This window comes from Bufo gargarizans, chromosome 6 (assembly GCF_014858855.1).
Source record: "Bufo gargarizans isolate SCDJY-AF-19 chromosome 6, ASM1485885v1, whole genome shotgun sequence".
In the NCBI taxonomy this organism is placed as follows: Eukaryota; Metazoa; Chordata; class Amphibia; order Anura; family Bufonidae; genus Bufo; species Bufo gargarizans.
Genome location: NC_058085.1, coordinates 58,275,914 through 58,295,623, shown reverse-complemented (window position 1 = coordinate 58,295,623; position 19,710 = coordinate 58,275,914). Strand labels below are relative to the sequence as shown.

The window sequence follows — 19,710 nt, the reverse complement described above, 5'->3', positions numbered from 1 at the left end:
AATGCACACAGTGATGTCACTGTAGTGAAATGATGTCACAATAATGCAATAATGCACACAGTGATGTTACAGCACAGTTACACAAACAATGATGTTACATTGCACATATACTGCACACCATGAGACCTTGAACATACCATGGCACAGGCATAATGGACAAAAGGGTCACTATGCACACTGTGACATCACAGGAAACCATAATGATATCACAAAGCAGACAAAACGAACTCATGATGTCACAGCACAGAAATAATGCTACAAAGTAATGTTCATAGTGATCACGATCTTATGTCTTAGTGTAGATGGGTGGCCTTAGTTGTCACACTCCAACTACCCTGGTAACTCCATCCATGCTTTTTTTTCAAGTGTATTAAGTATCTTCTGCACCAGGTCATCAGCACAAGTCTGCCCGGCGCCACTCTCATGATGTCATAGAGAACATTGAACATTTAAGCTTTTGAGATAAGTGTAGACCCAGTGTGAGGCTAATCCTACATGTACATCGATCTTAAGGAACACGTCAGTAGTGTGTCATGTAGAGATTGACTACATGGTCTGTTGTGTAACACATGTAAATAAAAAGAGAATATGTTATTGTATTCATTTCTAATGACTACTGAAGAGGTATCAGTGATGGACACTGTTTGGCAGGAAAGGCTTTACGTGTCCTGTGAACGTCTGCAAAAATATTAGGTCTTCAGGCCATGGATTAGTATGCTGTCAAATTGCATGTCATATATACAACTACATAATGTATGAGTCAGTTTTTTTCTTACTTTCTACTTTTTACATTTTTTAATGCACTTTGAGGGAATGTGTCTTGTTCACAAATACCTCAACTAGAGATGAGCACATCTTTAAAAAATTCGATTCTCCTGTTCGCTGAATTTTTGGGGAAAAATTCGGTTCAATACGAATAAATTTGCGTCAAGTTACTTTTAAAAAACGGCTATTTCCTGGCTGCAGAGAGCCTGTATAGTGGTGTAGAACACTGTGTCTTACAGTAACACGCATAGGGAGTCTGCTGTGCTAGTGAAATAATACTGTGAGTCAGTGTGACATGCAGATGACAGGCGTCTCTCTTAGAATCTCTGCACACTTCACTTATTTGGGCAGTCACCGGGCCAAAACTGACCAAATAACTCAAGTATGAACTCAGCCTTACAGGTCGATGTTAGCGCCAAGAAGAAGCACCTTCCAGCTGGGTGCAACTGCTGTTTGATACAGGCATTAACAGGGGTTATTACAGGGAGATATTTCTACGTCTTATTTGCCCTTGTGTGGTGCAGTTATATGTTCTAAATAATTATTTTTGGCTTGTATTAGTGGGAATAAAGGGCTTATCAGCTGTTGTGTGGTGAAGTGCGAAAATTACAGCCCTTTTTGTCGTGTATTAGTGGCAAAAGTAAAATATATTTGCCGCTCAGTGGTGCAGTTATCTGTTCTAAAGCCTTTTGTGACGTGTATTAGTGGAAAAAGAAAAAATATATTTGCCGCTCAGCGGTGCAGTTATTTGCTGTAAAATCTTTTGTGACGTGTATTAGCGTAAAAAGAAAAAAAATATTTGCCGCTCAGCAGTGCAGTTATCTGTTCTAAAGCCTTTTGTGACGTGTATTAGCGGAAAAAGGAAAAATATATTTGCCGCTCAGCGGTGCAGTTATCTGTTCTAAAGCCCACAAACTTACTGCTGACACCCTCTCCACTCTGTCTAGGAGGCTCTACTTGTATAAGCGTTTAATAGAACAGGTTCTGTAGACATCTATGTGGAATCAGCTGATAAAGGTGTGAAAGGAGTGCGCTTCTTCTTGGCGCTAACATTGACCTGTAAGGTTGAGTTCATACTTGAGTTATTTGGTCAGTTTTGGCCCCGTAACTGCCCAAATAAGTGAAGTGTGCAGTGATTCTAAGAGCGACACCTGTCATCTGCATGTCATACGGACTCACAGTATTATTTCACTACCAAAGCAGACTCCCTATGCGTGTTACTGCAAGGCACAGTGTTCTACACCACTATAAAGGCTCTCTGCAGCCAGAAAAATAGCTGTTGTTTTACGAAATTTGCCGCAAATATATTCAGATCGAACAGGATTTATTCAAATAAATTTGGCGAACCGGCGAATCAAGTTTTTGAAAAATTTGCTCATCTCTAATAGTCTCCAAAAAGTTCCCTAGTCAGCCTTCATCTGCCTTTGTCTAAGTATGGTTCCCAGTAAGTTTCCTATTTAGTCCCCTTCTCCCTCTGGCAGCCATAAATATGCCTGTAGCCCGCAATATGTTCTCCTGCAGATATATAATAACTATACCATTAAGTCTGAAGTACTGAAGAGAAATAGTACTTGCTTGCTCACAAGACAATCTCCACAAACAGTCCTTTCAGATTTGCTGCATATTACTATGCTACTGCATAGGCCACTGTTTCTCAACCAGTGTGCCTCCAGCTGTTGCAAAACTACAACTCCCAGCTTGCCCGCACAGCCAAAGGCAGTCCAGGCATGCTGGGAGTTATAGTTTTGCAACAACTGGAGGCACACTGGTTGGAAAACACTGGCATAGGCTATGGTCCTTCCCTGATAATTATGGTAGAAACAAACTGTATAGGCTGCTCGTATCGGGGAGCCGGTGACGCGCTTCCTCCTTTCTGCGCAGCCGGGATCCTGCCTCTGTGCAGGAGCGAGGACGTGGCCGGCGTCCTCACCTCCATGGAGACCAGGGGGCGAGGAGGACCCGGCCACGCACGCCTCCTCAGTGCTGATGAGTAAACTGAGTGCCGACACGTTACTCACTTGTTCCTGCTTTTTAAACAGGCAGCCTGCTGGTCACAGGTTGCCTGTGATTGGTCTTTCAACCTCACTAGCATTTGCCTGCATGTATGAACTCGACCTCGGCTTGAATTTGACTCTTGATCCTGTGTTACTGCGTGACCTCCTGACTCTTGACCTCGGCTTGTATTTGACGTTGATTTTGGTGTTTCCCCTGGTACTGATGTGATCTCCTGGTTCACTTCTGACCTAACCGAGTTTTGACCTTGGTATTGTGTTCTGCTTAGTGTTTGCTTCTGTGTGTTCTGTCCTAGCTTTGTTGTCTTCTCCAACCGCCGCCTAGTTGTACACCGTCAGTTAGGACAGACTGTGCAAGTAGGTAGGGATAGTGGTGTGGGTGAAGCTTAAGGCTGTACTTATCCCTACCATTTGTGACAGAATCACAGGCCATACCTAATACCATGGACCCTATGCGGGTCCTTATTGATCAGATACATAGTCTCGCCCAAATGGTGCAGATTTGGCAGAGCGGTTACAGCAGCAGAAATTGTGTCATCGTCCACCTGTAGCGGCCTCCTCTGCTATAACTCTTGACCCTCATGTCAAACTGCCTGATAGTTTTTCGGGGGACAGAAAGCATTTTTTGACTTTTAAAGTGAGCTGTAAGCTGTATTTTTTGTTGCGCCCACACTCTTTGTGTTCCGAACAACAGAGAGTTGGCATCATTATCTCTTTGTTGCAAGGATACCCAAAAGAATGGGCTTACTCTCTCCTCACGGATTCCCCTTGCCTAACTGAGGCATTTTTTTCAGGCCTTAAGTGTGCTTTACGATGAACCTGATAAGGCAGCCGTTGCTTAGAGTCAATTAAGGTCCCTTAGTCAAGGAGACAGACCCGTGGAGGAATATTGCACCAAATTTCGGAAATGGTGCGTTTCCTCTGGGTGGAATGATCCAGTGCTTAGATGTCAGTTCTGGTTAGGACTCTCAGAATATTTGAAAGATATGTTGGTCAGTTACCCCCTCCCTGACACCTTAGAACAGACTATGACTCTAGCTATTAGACTGGACCAACGACAGACAAAGAGAACAACTGATATCTCCACTGGTGGTGGTCACACCTGAATCCTCACCCTCAAGACTCCAAATTGAGAATCATCCAGAGGAGCCCATGCAGCTTTGAATGACCAGGAGAGACCTGAGACATCAAAAGGGTGCCTGCTTTTATTGCGGAGAATCGGATCATTGGTTACGGCAATGTCCTAAAGTTCCTCCTTCCAGGAGATCTTCACGTCCAGACACCGAGAAGGATAAGGTACTTTCCAAGGTGGTTAAAGAGAAAGTGTTGTTACCAGTGGTTATTTCTTTTGGCTCCAGTAAGGAGTTTGGGAAGGCATTTGTTGATTCTGGGTCTGCCTCTAATTTTATAGACCATAACTTTGCTCTTTTCCTTGGTCTGCCCATGTTGTCCCTCGCTAACCCTATTCATATTATTGCCATTGATTCCACACCTTTGGTGGGCGGGACAGTAGAATATTGTACCCCGGGAGTAACCTTGACTGTGGGGGTCTGTCATATGGAGTGTACTTTTCTTAGGTTCTAAAAAATGTACCCGTGGAGGTAGTTCTAGGTCTACCTTGGCTCCAGGTTCATAATCCAGTTATCAACTGGTCCACGGGCGAATTAGAGAAATGGGGGGTGAAATGTGATTCTTGTTGTCTGCCTGTTGTTCAGGCCAGAGCCTCTGCGGAGTTAAACTCTCTTCCCTTATACATCAGTGACTTTGCTGATGTTTTTTCCATGTCCGAGGTTTCTTTCCCTACCCCTCACAGACCTTATGTCTGTGCCATCGACCTTGTTCCGGTATCCAAGTATCCTAGGGGTCGTATTTATAACTTGATCGGTCCAGAACGGCAGTCTATGAGCGATTAATTGAAGGGAAGTTTACTAAAATGGCATATTAGGCCCTCGGTATCTCCTATGGGGGCAGGGTTTTTCTTTGTCGCAAGAAAGGATGGTGGATTGAGGCTGTGTATTGATTATAGAGAATTAAATAACATTACCATCAAGAATCAGTACCCCTTGCCCTTTTCCAGACCTGTTTAACCAAATTCTTGGATCTCTCTGGCTCTGGGGGGCATATAATCTCATTCGAATAAAGGAGGGGGATGAGTGGAAAACGGCCTTTAATACCCCGGAAGGTAATTTTGAATATTTGGTAATGCCGTTTGGTTTAAGTAATGATCCGGCGGTTTTCTAACATTTTGTCAACAATATTTTTAGACAATTTATTGGAAAATGTATGATTGTTTACTTGGATGATATTTTAATTTATTCATCTGACTGGAACTCTCACATTAGCCACACTAGACAGGTACAGGAGGTTATTTGCGAGAACCAACTATTCGCTAAAAGTGAAAAGGGTACCTTTGGAGTACACGAAATTCTATATTTGGGATATATTCTCACACCCCAATCCTTTAAAATGGATCCGGGGAAAGTGCAGGCTATTCTGGAGTGGGTGAGGCCATCCTCTCTAAAAGCATTACAACGGTTTATTAACGATTATTAATCCTGTCTCTCTTAAGTTACGATTGCCTGACTCTTTTCGTATTCATAATGTGTTTCACAAATCTTTACTCAAAAAGTATGTGTCATCTGTATCCCCTACACAGGAATCTCTGTCACCAGTGGAGGTTGCCGGTCAACTAGAATTTGAGATTTCTAGGATTGTTGATGTTAGAAAGGTCTGGAATTCTCTTCAATATTTGGTCCATTGGAGGGGTTTTGGTCCTAAGGAGAGGTCTTAGGTGCAGGCTAGTAGGATGCATGCTGTTAGGTTGGTGAGAAAATTCCATCTAACTCAATCGGAAAAACCTGCTCTGGTGATTGTGGGTCCGCTGGCCCCACGTGGAAGGGTGGGTACTGTAACAGGGAGCCGGCGACGCGCTTCCTCCATCCTGTGCTGCTGGCATTCTGCCTCTGTGCAGGAGCGAGGACGTCGCCTCATCTCCATGAGACCAGGGGGCGGGGAGGACCCAGCGCGGCCGGCCACCTCCTCATCGCGGCCGGCGTCCTCCTAGCTCATGTGTGAACTGAGTGCCGATCATGAGTAATCGGCGCTCAGATGGTTTGGGCTGGACTTGGGCCACGTGACGCTGGCCACGTCACGTGACTCACTTGTTCCTGCTATTTAAACAGGGAGCCTGCTGGTCACAGGTTGCCTGTGATTGGTCTTTCAACCTCGCTAGCATTTTCCTGCATTTGTGACTTTGTAAACTCGACCTCGGCTTGAATTTGACTCTTGATCCTGTGTTACCCCTTTGTACTGACCTCTTGACTCCTGTGCTCGGCTTGTATTTGACATTGATTTTGGTGTTTCCCCTGGTACTGACGTGATCTCCTGGTTCTGACCTAAGCGGGTTTTGACCTTGGTATTGTGTTCTGGTTAATGTATACTTTTGTGTGTTCTGTCCTAGCTTTGTTGCTTTCTCCACTTTTTTTCCTCCTTATAAACCACCGCACGTACTTAAAGGGAACCTGTCACCAGTTTTATGGTGTCCTAACTAAGGGCAACATAAATAAGTGACTGATTCGCTTAGCACAATACTGGGTCACTTTCTTTAATTGACCCAGTCAATCTGCCAACATCTTGTATTGAAAATCTCCAGCTGATAATGATGAGTCATGAATATTCATGAGCTCCTGACTCTCCCCGCCCACCTGCTGCTGAATGACAGTTTGTTTCCATAGGAATCAGCAGCAGGTGGGCAGGGGAGTGGCTATAGCTCTGAAACAAATATACGCTGGACTCAATGACATCACGCCGGACTCGAATCAGCTCATTAGCATGCAGCATCTTTGTGTGTATATTATGAGGTAACCATCTGTCAAACCAGTAAGTGAATACATCTAAGGTACTTTTTAGTAGTTAATAATTGTACATAATTAGTTAGATTATAATCAAATATCCACATGACAGGTTCCCTTTAAGCTAGGGTCCGCCACCCAGTTGTACACCATCAACTGAGCAGCTCTGACTGTGACCACTATGCATCCTTTCCGCATGGGGTCCAGGCATCTGCTTGTGTTCTGGTTCCGGTTTGTCTTGTCTGAACTGTTTCCTGTGCGGTTATGTTTGGGTTTCAGTTCGTGTGCCTGGGTTCCAGTCCTTACATTTGTGTGGACCGCTGGTGCTTGCACTGTTGGTCTTTGCAGGTAAATGGTCAAGTGCACCGGGACGATCCTGGAGGTGCAACCAGTGAGCACTCAGCTAAGTACATCCCCACCATTAGTCTCTGTGAAGAATGGTGCTCACTGAGTCTCTGCTGTCCGGGTTTGGCCCCAAGTCAAACCGGTGCATTGGGTCCAGTGGTGTTACCTGCCACTAGTCCCTTACCTGCTGGTCCAGTTTCCTGCCATGTCTAGATCTCTGTGTATAAAGAATTTTCCTCGTATGATTGCTTGCCTTGTGTTAGTTTGCCTGAGATATGTTCTACGGGTCGGTAGTTACTTGAGTAACCTATGTGTTATCGTCAATGTTTAGATGTTAGTGTCATGATATTTGATTGGCAATTCAGAGTGGATGGGGGGGTGTATATATAATTTGCATTTTTTTCTAGACAATTTTTTAGATGTGTCCTTACTGGTTTAGACATAGTTGTGTGCGTCACAATTTCCTTTACCCATTCCCATACCATCTGGCTGGTGAGTGTTTGCAACTTTTTTTGCTACTTTTCCAAAAAGTTGCAATGACAGACCTGGGTAACATTTAAAAAATAAACTCTGTCCACATTTAGGCCACTTGTGGTGCGGCTAGTGTAAAATGCAAAAAGGTTGCACATACTGTATTTTTGTGCAAAATTTGTGAATTTTTCAAGCTTAAGTGAAAACCAATCATACTAACTTGACACATTCCCCCCAGATATAGTTGATAACGGTTATGGGCACCTTTGGAGGCATTTTTAAAAATATGTTATTGATTTACATGTATTTTTGACTAAAAAACATTTTGTGCTGCTTGGCTTCTGACACATCTATGTTTAGCAATGCAAAGCAGCTGTAAAATACTATTCTGATGGCTTGTTTTCCAGTCCCGCTTTGTCCTCTACTAAATAATTTTCTAAGTTGATTTATGATCAAATAAAAATGGAACTTTTATTTAGTCATAAATAAAAGCTTAAAAATTTGTTCTGGAGAAGCCATAGAAGGCCTGGAGAACAAGCCATCAGACAATCAATCTGACCGATTTATCACAGAATGCCATTCTATGTGTGCTATATATCGGGAAACATAGAAGCTGTAGAATCCAAACTGTACAGCAATTTTTTTTTAAACTACTGTCAAATCACTAATATTTCTTTTTTAAAGTAATGGCTCAGAAGGTGTTTAAAACCTTGAACCATTGATTTCTCTGTTTGGTCACAAAATACACAAAATGAGAACTGTGAGTAGTTCAGATCTAAATGGATCAGAACTTAATTAGAAAAGACAAGTAATTGCTTATATTTCTCCAAAAGATCGTTACTGATTAGGGATGAGCGAACTCGAACTGTATAGTTCGGGTTCGTACCGAATTTTGGGGTGTCCGTGACACGGACCCGAACCCGGACATTTTCGTAAAAGTCCGGGTTCGGTGTTCGTCGCTTTCTTGGCGCTTTTGTGACGCTTTCTTGGCGCTTTTTGAAAGGCTGCAAAGCAGCCAATCAACAAGCGTCATACTACTTGCCCCAAGAGGCCGTCACAGACATGCCTACTATTGGCATGGCTGTGATTGGCCAGAGCACCATGTGACCCAGCCTCTATTTAAGCTGGAGTCACATAGCGCCGCCCGTCACTCTGCTCTGATTAGCGTAGGGAGAGGTTGCGGCTGCGACAGTAGGGCGAGATTAGGCAGATTAACTGATTAATCGATCGATCTGCAGCTGTGCATCATTGAGCTGCTGAAATTCAATTGCTAACTGTTTTTAGGCTGCCCAGACCGTTTGTCAGTCACTTTTTTCTGGGGTGATCGGCGGCCATTTTGTGTCTTGTGCGGTGCTGCGACCAAGTGCATCCAAGCTGCGACCAAGTGCATTTAACACTCAATGGTGTGGTTGTTTTTTGGCTAAAGCCTACATCAGGGTGAAGCTGTCACACCAAGTGCATTTAACCAGCAATAGTCTGTTTATTTTTTGGCCATATACTACATCAGGGGCAAGCTGCGCCTGTCACCAAGTGCATTTAACCCTCAATGGTGTGGTTGTTTTTTGGCTAAAGCCTACATCAGGGTAAAGCTGTCACACCAAGTGCATTTAACCAGCAATAGTCTGTTAATTTTTTGGCCATATACTAAATCAGGGGCAAGCTGCGCCCGTCACCAAGTGCATTTAACCCTCAGTAGTGTGGTTGGTCAAGCTGTCACACCAAGTGCATTTAACCAGCAATAGTCTGTTCATTTTTTGGCCATATACTACATCAGGGGCAAGCTGCGCCCGTCACCAAGTGCATTTAACCCTCAGTAGTGTGGTTGGTCAAGCTGTCAAACCAAGTGCATTTAACCAGCAATAGTCTGTTCATTTTTTGGCCATATACTACATCAGGGGCAAACTGCGCCTGTCACCAAGTGCATTTAACCCTCAATGGTGTGGTTGTTTTTTGGCTAAAGCCTACATCAGGGTGAAGCTGTCACACCAAGTGCATTTAACCAGCAATAGTCTGTTCATTTTTTGGCCATATACTACATCAGGGGCAAGCTGCGCCCGTCACCAAGTGCATTTAACCCTCAGTAGTGTGGTTGGTCAAGCTGTCACACCAAGTGCATTTAACCAGCAATAGTGTGGTTATTTTTTGGCCATATCCCAGTCTAATTCTGTCACTAAATCCATACCGGTCACCCAGCGCCTAAATACTAGGCCTCAAATTTATATCCCGCTAAATCTGTCGTTACCGCTGTACTGTTGTGGCTGGGCAAGTTATTTAGTGTCCGTTAAAGCACATTTTTTGTTCAGGGTTGAAATACAATTCCCAATTTAGCAATTTCATAATTTAGTGGTTTCTGCTATATCAGAGCTATTTGAAATCTATCCCTAAAAGGGTATATAATATTCAAGGTGCACATAGGGTCATTCAGAATAACTTCACACACACGCTACTGTGCATTTCCAAGTCTAATTCTGTCACTAAATCCATACCGGTCACCCAGCGCCTAAATACTAGGCCTCAAATTTATATCCCGCTAAATCTGTCGTTACCGCTGTACTGTTGTGGATGGGCAAGTTATTTAGTGTCCGTCAAAGCACATTTTTTGTTCTGGGTTGAAATACAATTCCCAATTTAGCAATTTCATAATTTAGTGGTTTCTGCTATATCAGAGCTATTTGAAATCTATCCCTAAAAGGGTATATAATATTCAAGGTGCACATTGGGTCATTCAGAATAACTTCACACACACACGCTACTGTGCATTTCCAAGTCTAATTCTGTCACTAAATCCATACCGGTCACCCAGCGCCTAAATACTAGGCCTCAAATTTATATCCCGCTGAATTTGAATACAATACATTGGGCCAAATAATATTTTTGTTGTTGTGGTGAACCATAACAATGAGGAAAACATCTAGTAAGGGACGCGGACGTGGACATGGTCGTGGTGGTGTTAGTGGACCCTCTGGTGCTGGGAGAGGACGTGGCCGTTCTGCCACATCCACACGTCCTAGTGTACCAACTACCTCAGGTCCCAGTAGCCGCCAGAATTTACAGCGATATATGGTGGGGCCCAATGCCGTTCTAAGGATGGTAAGGCCTGAGCAGGTACAGGCATTAGTCAATTGGGTGGATCCAGCACGTTCACATTATCTCCCACCCAGTCTTCTGCAGAAAGCGCACAGATGGCGCCGGAAAACCAACCCCATCAGTCTGTCACATCACCCCCATGCATATCAGGGAAACTGTCTGAGCCTCAAGTTATGCAGCAGTCTCTTATGCTGTTTGAAGACTCTGCTGGCAGGGTTTCCCAAGGGCATCCACCTAGCCCTTCCCCAGCGGTGAAAGACATAGAATGCACTGACGCACAACCACTTATGTTTCCTGATGATGAGGACATGGGAATACCACCTCAGCATGTCTCTGATGATGACGAAACACAGGTGCCAACTGCTGCGTCTTTCTGCAGTGTGCAGACTGAACAGGAGGTCAGGGATCAAGACTGGGTGGAAGACGATGCAGGGGACGATGAGGTCCTAGACCCCACATGGAATGAAGGTCGTGCCACTGACTTTCACAGTTCGGAGGAAGAGGCAGTGGTGAGACCGAGCCAACAGCGTAGCAAAAGAGGGAGCAGTGGGCAAAAGCAGAACACCTGCCGCCAAGAGACTCCGCCTGCTACTGACCGCCGCCATCTGGGACCGAGCACCCCAAAGGCAGCTTCAAGGAGTTCCCTGGCATGGCACTTCTTCAAACAATGTGCTGACGACAAGACCCGAGTGGTTTGCACGCTGTGCCATCAGAGCCTGAAGCGAGGCATTAACGTTCTGAACCTGAGCACAACCTGCATGACCAGGCACCTGCATGCAAAGCATGAACTGCAGTGGAGTAAACACCTTAAAACCAAGGAAGTCACTCAGGCTCCCCCTGCTACCTCTTCTGCTGCTGCCGCCTCGGCCTCTTCTGCTGCTGCCGCCTCGGCCTCTTCCTCCGCCTCTGGAGGAACGTTGGAACCTGCCGCCCAGCAAACAGGGGATGTACCACCAACACCACCACCACCTCCGTCACCAAGCATCTCAACCATGTCACACGGCAGCGTTCAGCTCTTCATCTCACAAACATTTGAGAGAAAGCGTAAATTCCCACCTAGCCACCCTCGATCCCTGGCCCTGAATGCCAGCATTTCTAAACTACTGGCCTATGAAATGCTGTCATTTAGGCTGGTGGACACAGACAGCTTCAAACAGCTCATGTCGCTTGCTGTCCCACAGTATGTTGTTCCCAGCCGCCACTACTTCTCCAAGAGAGCCGTGCCTTCCCTGCACAACCAAGTATCCGATAAAATCAAGTGTGCACTGCGCAACGCCATCTGTAGCAAGGTCCACCTAACCACAGATACGTGGACCAGTAAGCACGGCCAGGGACGCTATATCTCCCTAACTGCACACTGGGTAAATGTAGTGGCAGCTGGGCCCCAGGCGGAGAGCTGTTTGGCGCACGTCCTTCCGCCGCCAAGGATCGCAGGGCAACATTCTTTGCCTCCTGTTGCCACCTCCTCCTTCTCGGCTTCCTCCTCCTCTTCTTCCACCTGCTCATCCAGTCAGCCACACACCTTCACCACCAACTTCAGCACAGCCCGGGGTAAACGTCAGCAGGCCATTCTGAAACTCATATGTTTGGGGGACAGGCCCCACACCGCACAGGAGTTGTGGCGGGGTATAGAACAACAGACCGACGAGTGGTTGCTGCCTGTGAGCCTCAAGCCCGGCCTGGTGGTGTGTGATAATGGGCGAAATCTCGTTGCAGCTCTGGGACTAGCCAATTTGACGCACATCCCTTGCTTGGCGCATGTGCTGAATTTGGTGGTGCAGAAGTTCATTCACAACTACCCCGACATGTCAGAGCTGCTGCATAAAGTGCGGGCCGTCTGTTCGCGCTTCCGGCGTTCACATCCTGCTGCTGCTCGCCTGTCTGCGCTACAGCGTAACTTCGGCCTTCCCGCTCACCGCCTCATATGCGACGTGCCCACCAGGTGGAACTCCACCTTGCACATGCTGGACAGACTGTGCGAGCAGCAGCAGGCCATAGTGGAGTTTCAGCTGCAGCACGCATGGGTCAGTCGCACTACAGAACAGCACCACTTCACCACCAATGACTGGGCCTCCATGCGAGACCTGTGTGCCCTGTTGCGCTGTTTCGAGTACTCCACCAACATGGCCAGTGGCGATGACGCCGTTATCAGCGTTACAATACCACTTCTATGTCTCCTTGAGAAAACACTTAGGGCGATGATGGAAGAGGAGGTGGCCCAGGAGAAGGAGGAGGAGGAGGAAGAGGGGTCATTTTTAGCACTTTCAGGCCAGTCTCTTCGAAGTGACTCAGAGGGAGGTTTTTGGCAACAGCAGAGGCCAGGTACAAATGTGGCCTGCCAGGGCCCACTACTGGAGGACGAGGAGGACGAGGATGAGGAGGAGGTGGAGGAGGATGAGGATGAAGCATGGTCACAGCGGGGTGGCACCCAACGCAGCTCGGGTCCATCACTGGTGCGTGGCTGGGGGGAAAGGCAGGACGATGACGATACGCCTCCCACAGAGGACAGCTTGTCCTTACCCCTGGGCAGCCTGGCACACATGAGCGACTACATGCTGCAGTGCCTGCGCAACGACAGCAGAGTTGCCCACATTTTAACCTGTGCGGACTACTGGATTGCCACCCTGCTGGATCCACGCTACAAAGACAATGTGCCCACCTTACTTCCTGCACTGGAGCGTGATAGGAAGATGCGCGAGTACAAGCGCACGTTGGTAGACGCGCTACTGAGAGCATTCCCAAATGTCACAGGGGAACAAGTGGAAGCCCAAGGCCAAGGCAGAGGAGGAGCAAGAGGTCGCCAAGGCAGCTGTGTCACGGCCAGCTCCTCTGAGGGCAGGGTTAGCATGGCAGAGATGTGGAAAACTTTTGTCAACACGCCACAGCTAACTGCACCACCACCTGATACGCAACGTGTTAGCAGGAGGCAACATTTCACTAACATGGTGGAACAGTACATGTGCACACCCCTCCACGTACTGACTGATGGTTCGGCCCCATTCAACTTCTGGGTCTCTAAATTGTCCACGTGGCCAGAGCTAGCCTTTTATGCCTTGGAGGTGCTGGCCTGCCCGGCGGCCAGCGTTTTGTCTGAACGTGTATTCAGCACGGCAGGGGGCGTCATTACAGACAAACGCAGCCGCCTGTCTACAGCCAATGTGGACAAGCTGACGTTCATAAAAATGAACCAGGCATGGATCCCACAGGACCTGTCCGTCCCTTGTCCAGATTAGACATTAACTACCTCCCCTTAACCATATATTATCTGACTCCAGGGCACTTCCTCATTCAATCCTATTTTTATTTTCATTTTACCATTATATTGCGAGGCTACCCAAAGTTGAATGAACCTCTCCTCTGTCTGGGTGCCAGGGCCTAAATATCTGACAATGGACTGTTGCATTGGTGGCTGACGTGAAGCCTGATTCTCTGCTATGACATGCAGACTAATTCTCTGCTGACATGAAGCCAGATTGTCTGTTACGGGACCTCTATCCTCTGCCTGGGTGCTGGGCCTAAATTTATGAAAATGGACTGTTGCAGTGGTGGGTGACGTGAAGCCTGATTCTCTGCTATGATATGAAGACTGATTCTCTGCTGACATGAAGCCAGATCCTCTGTTACGGGACCTCTCTCCTCTGCCTGGGTGCTGGGCCTAAATATCTGACAATGGACTGTTGCATTGGTGGCTGACGTGAAGCCTGATTCTCTGCTATGACATGCAGACTAATTCTCTGCTGACATGAAGCCAGATTGTCTGTTACGGGACCTCTCTCCTCTACCTGGGTGCTGGGCCTAAATTTATGAAAATGGACTGTTGCAGTGGTGGGTGACGTGAAGCCTGATTCTCTGCTATGACATGAAGACTGATTCTCTGCTGACATGAAGCCAGATTGTCTGTTACGGGACCTCTCTCCTCTGCCTGGGTGCTGGGCCTAAATTTATGAAAATGGACTCTTACAGTGGTGGGTGACGTGAAGCCTGATTCTCTGCTATGATATGAAGACTGATTCTCTGCTGACATGAAGCCAGATTGTCTGTTACGGGACCTCTCTCCTCTGCCTGGGTGCTGGGCCTAAATTTATGAAAATGGACTGTTGCAGTGGTGGGTGACGTGAAGCCTGATTCTCTGCTATGACATGAAGACTGATTCTCTGCTGACATGAAGCCAGATTGTCTGTTACGGGACCTCTCTCCTCTGCCTGGGTGCTGGGCCTAAATTTATGAAAATGGACTCTTACAGTGGTGGGTGACGTGAAGCCTGATTCTCTGCTATGACATGAAGCCTGATTCTCTGCTATGACATGAAGACTGATTCTCTGCTGACATGAAGCCAGATTGTCTGTTACGGGACCTCTCTCCTCTGCCTGGGTGCTGGGCCTAAATTTATGACAATGGACTGTTGCAGTGGTGGCTGACGTGAAGCCTGATTCTCTGCTATGACATGAAGCCAGATCCTCTGTTACGGGACCTCTCTCCTCTGTCTGGGTGCTGGGCCTAAATTTATGAAAATGGACTGTTGCAGTGGTGGGTGACATGAAGCCTGATTCTCTGCTATGATATGAAGACTGATTCTCTGCTGACATGAAGCCAGATCCTCTGTTACGGGACCTCTCTCCTCTGCCTGGGTGCTGGGCCTAAATATCTGACAATGGACTGTTGCATTGGTGGCTGACGTGAAGCCTGATTCTCTGCTATGACATGCAGACTAATTCTCTGCTGACATGAAGCCAGATTGTCTGTTACGAGACCTCTCTCCTCTGCCTGGGTGCTGGGCCTAAATTTATGAAAATGGACTGTTGCAGTGGTGGGTGACGTGAAGCCTGATTCTCTGCTATGACATGAAGACTGATTCTCTGCTGACATGAAGCCAGATTGTCTGTTACGGGACCTCTCTCCTCTGCCTGGGTGCTGGGCCTAAATTTATGAAAATGGACTGTTGCAGTGGTGGGTGATGTGAACCCTGATTCTCTGCTATGACATGAAGATTGATTCTCTGCTGACATGAAGCCAGATTGTCTGTTACGGGACCTCTCTCCTCTGCCTGGGTGCTGGGCCTAAATTTATGACAATGGACTGTTGCAGTGGTGGGTGACGTGAAGCCTGATTCTCTGCTATGATATGAAGACTGATTCTCTGCTGACATGAAGCCAGATCCTTTGTTACGGGACCTCTCTCCTCTGCCTGGGTGCTGGGCCTAAATTTATGAAAATGGACTGTTGCAGTGGTGGGTGACGTGAAGCCTGATTCTCTGCTATGACATGAAGACTGATTCTCTGCTGACATGAAGCCAGATTCTCTGTTACGGGACCTCTCTCCTCTGCCTGGGTGCCGGGGCCTAAATATATGAGAATGGACTGTTCCAGTGGTGGGTGACGGGAAGCCAGATTCTCTGCTATGGGACCTCTCTCCAATTGATTTTGGTTAATTTTTATTTATTTAATTTGTATTTTTATTCATTTCCCTATCCACATTTGTTTGCAGGGGATTTACCTACATGTTGCTGCCTTTTGAAGCCCTCTAGCCCTTTCCTGGGCTGTTTTACAGCCGTTTTAGTGCCGAAAAGTTCGGGTCCCCATTGACTTCAATGGGGTTCGGGTTCGGGACGAAGTTCGGATCGGGTTCGGATCCCGAACCCGAACATTTTCGGGAAGTTCGGCCGAACTTCTCGAACCCGAACATCCAGGTGTTCGCTCAACTCTATTACTGATAGTACAACATATGAGAATATTATAGGAATATAAAAATGTTATGGGAATTCTTAAAAAAAATAAAAAAATAAAAAAGATGCTTTTTAAAAGCAATCACAACCAAAGACTAATAGAATTTATGGTAGTGTAAATGGTCAACTTACTGGAAGGAGCAGCACAAGTGGGGCTTGAAATTTCAGCATTCCCCCATCCTTTCATGTTGTAGGCAGAAACTCTTGCGTAATACATTTTACCCTGCCAATAAAAGTAAAAAATAAATGTTTTACAAATATTATTGTTTAATTGTATCAATTCACATATTCATAATAACAACAACATCAACAAGAACAACATAATAATATTGCTCCTTTTATAATATACAGGTCCTTCTCCAAAAATTTGCATATTGTGATAAAGTTCATTATTTTCTGTAATGTACTGATAAACATTAGACTTTCATATATTTTAGATTCATTACACACCAACTGAAGTAGTTCAAGCCTTTTATTGTTTTAATATTGATGATTTTGGCATACAGCTCATGAAAACCCAAATTTCCTATCTAAAAAAATTAGCATATTTCATCCGACCAATAAAAGAAAAGTGTTTTTAATACAAAAAAAGTCAACCTTCAAATAATTATGTTCAGTTATGCACTCAATACTTGGTCGGGAATCCTTTTGCAGAAATGACTGCTTCAATGCGGCGTGGCATGGAGGCAATCAGCCTGTGGCACTGCTGAGGTGTTATGGAGGCCCAGGATGCTTCGATAGCGGCCTTAAGCTCATCCAGAGTGTTGGGTCTTGCGTCTCTCAACTTTCTCTTCCCAATATCCCACAGATTCTCTATGGGGTTCAGGTCAGGAGAGTTGGCAGGCCAATTGAGCACAGTAATACCATGGTCAGTAAACCATTTACCAGTGGATTTGGCACTGTGAGCAGGTGCCAGGTCGTGCTGAAAAATGAAATCTTCATCTCCATAAAGCTTTTCAGCAGATGGAAGCATGAAGTGCTCCAAAATCTCCTGATAGCTAGCTGCATTGACCCTGCCATTGATAAAACACAGTGGACCAACACCAGCAGCTGACATGGCACCCCAGACCATCACTGACTGTGGGTACTTGACACTGGACTTCAGGCATTTTGGCATTTCCCTCTCCCCAGTCTTCCTCCAGACCCTGGCACCTTGATTTCCGAATGACATGCAAAATTTGCTTTCATCCGAAAAAAGTACTTTGGACCACTGAGCAACAGTCCAGTGCTGCTTCTCTGTAGCCCAGGTCAGGCGCTTCTGCCGCTGTTTCTGGGGAATGCGGCACCTGTAGCCCATTTCCTGCACACGCCTGTACACGGTGGCTCTGGATGTTTCTACTCCAGACTCAGTCCACTGCTTCCGCAAGTCCCCCAAGGTCTGGAATCGGTCCTTCTCCACAATCTTCCTCAGGGTCCGGTCACCTCTTCTCATTGTGCAGCGTTTTCTGCCACACTTTTTCCTTCTCACAGACTTCCCACTGAGGTGCCTTGATACAGCACTCTGGGAACAGCCTATTCGTTCAGAAATTTCTTTCTGTGTCTTACCCTCTTGCTTGAGGGTGTCAATGATGGCCTTCTGGACAGCAGTCAGATCGGCAGTCTTACCCATGATTGCGGTTTTGAGTAATGAACCAGGCTGGGAGTTTTTAAAAGCCTCAGGAATCTTATGCAGGTGTTTAGAGTTAATTAGTTGATTCAGATGATTAGGTTAATAGCTCGTTTAGAGAACCTTTTCATGATATGCTAATTTTTTGAGATAGGAATTTTGGGTTTTCATGAGCTGTATGCCAAAATCATCAATATTAAAACAATAAAAGGCTTGAACTACTTCAGTTGGTGTGTAATGAATCTAAAATATATGAAAGTCTAATGTTTATCAGTACATTACATAAAATAATGAACTTTATCACAATATGCTAATTCTTTGAGAAGGACCTGTATTTAAAGGGAGCCTGTCACCATAAAAATGCACAATACTGAATATTTTGCATTGGATCCACCAGTAACCTGCAATAAATCGGTAACATTGCATTGATTTCATTGTGAATTTTTTCTTTCCCTTTGAATTAATGATGAAAATCTGCAATCATTCTCCCCCATCAATCCCCCCTCAATGATATGCCGCAGAACCGACATGTGAGGGACTTTAAATGTTATACCACAAGTCAGATTTCATATCATGAGAATGAGATATGGTGAAATCTCATTTGCTTGCCTTGTACTGTAGAGTGCTAGAGTTTTTAAGGTCCTTACATATATAACTTTTGTCTGACATTTTTTTCATCACTGAAAAAAGATAAAGCTAATGTGTGTTTTTTATGGCCACATTTTTATGGCATTTTTCCGGGGCTTCTTTGCCAACAGTTGCAGAGGTATTAAGATTTTAATTAAGGTTTATTCTATGCCAGAATATTGTTCCTGTGCCATTTTGAGTTTGCACCAAATGTACTATTTGGATTGTTAAAATTGTCTAAATCTGTGATGTTGTTTTAGAAAGTGCTGACGGGGAGATGCTGCACAATGTGCCACAAAAATGCCTAATTATGACACAATGTGCTCTAGGGCTTTGTACTATCAAAGTGCTACACCACTTTTTATATCATCTTCGAGCCGGTATAGTATTTTGTCTAGATCAAAGCAAGGAACAAAATAGGACTAGACAAAAACTTAAAGGCTAGAGCAAAAGTTGTCTTAAAAAAAGTTGTCTTATTATTATATATTGTAATGTTATATCTTTAAATTTTTGGTCATATATATCAGCTAGGGGAGGTATGGATGGCAAAAGGCTGACAGGAACAGGGCTAACCACCCTGTTCCTTCCCTCTTGGTAGGAGTGGGCTGGTCCGGCTTCCTGTCAGGGGAGGGAATTCCTGTCTAGCTAGAGAGAGAAGAGATGAGGCACATACTAGAGCTCCTGGAATGACATCTGATTTTCCAGAGAGACCAACACCTTTCAGCTTCATTAAACCACTTGAGAGACAAGACAGTAGAGTGATCAGCCAAATACTGCCTTATAGAGACTGCTGCAAGGTGAGGGACTATGGTTCAGACACCCATCACCTATACCACCTCTAGGCCAGATAAAGTTCAAGTCTGAACCTTGCAGCTGATGCCTATACCCACATGTGTCAAAATAGAGTCATCCAACCTGCTATCATACCTATTCAACTGGTGCCAAAAACTGCACTTTGCTGCTACTGGATGTACTGCAAGTTATATTTTGTAAAAAGAGACTGTCATACGTTCTCTTCTGGCCTCATTCTTCAAATTACATTTCCATGCACCAATCACCAGGGAGTAACGGCCACCATGACACAACATCTCATCAGGGCCACTACCGCACCCATCTTTTGCACAACCTCCTCAGCTACTCGCTGCAGCCTGCATATATACAAACTAAGGCACAAGTCAAGACAGAGCATTTTCTCAGTATCATTTTTTTTGGTGTTTTTCCACT

General features: G+C 45.5%; 1 protein-coding gene across 1 annotated transcript in view; it reads right to left on the bottom strand.

The window, feature by feature from the left end:
• ANKFN1 (ankyrin repeat and fibronectin type III domain containing 1) overlaps window positions 1–19,710 on the bottom strand; it is a 475,518-nt gene that overhangs the window by 263,051 nt on the left and 192,757 nt on the right. The window contains exon 6 of the mRNA XM_044299903.1: window positions 16,386–16,476. Within this exon, the coding sequence (XP_044155838.1) occupies window positions 16,386–16,476 (91 nt within the window). The remainder of the gene's footprint in view (window positions 1–16,385; window positions 16,477–19,710) is intronic.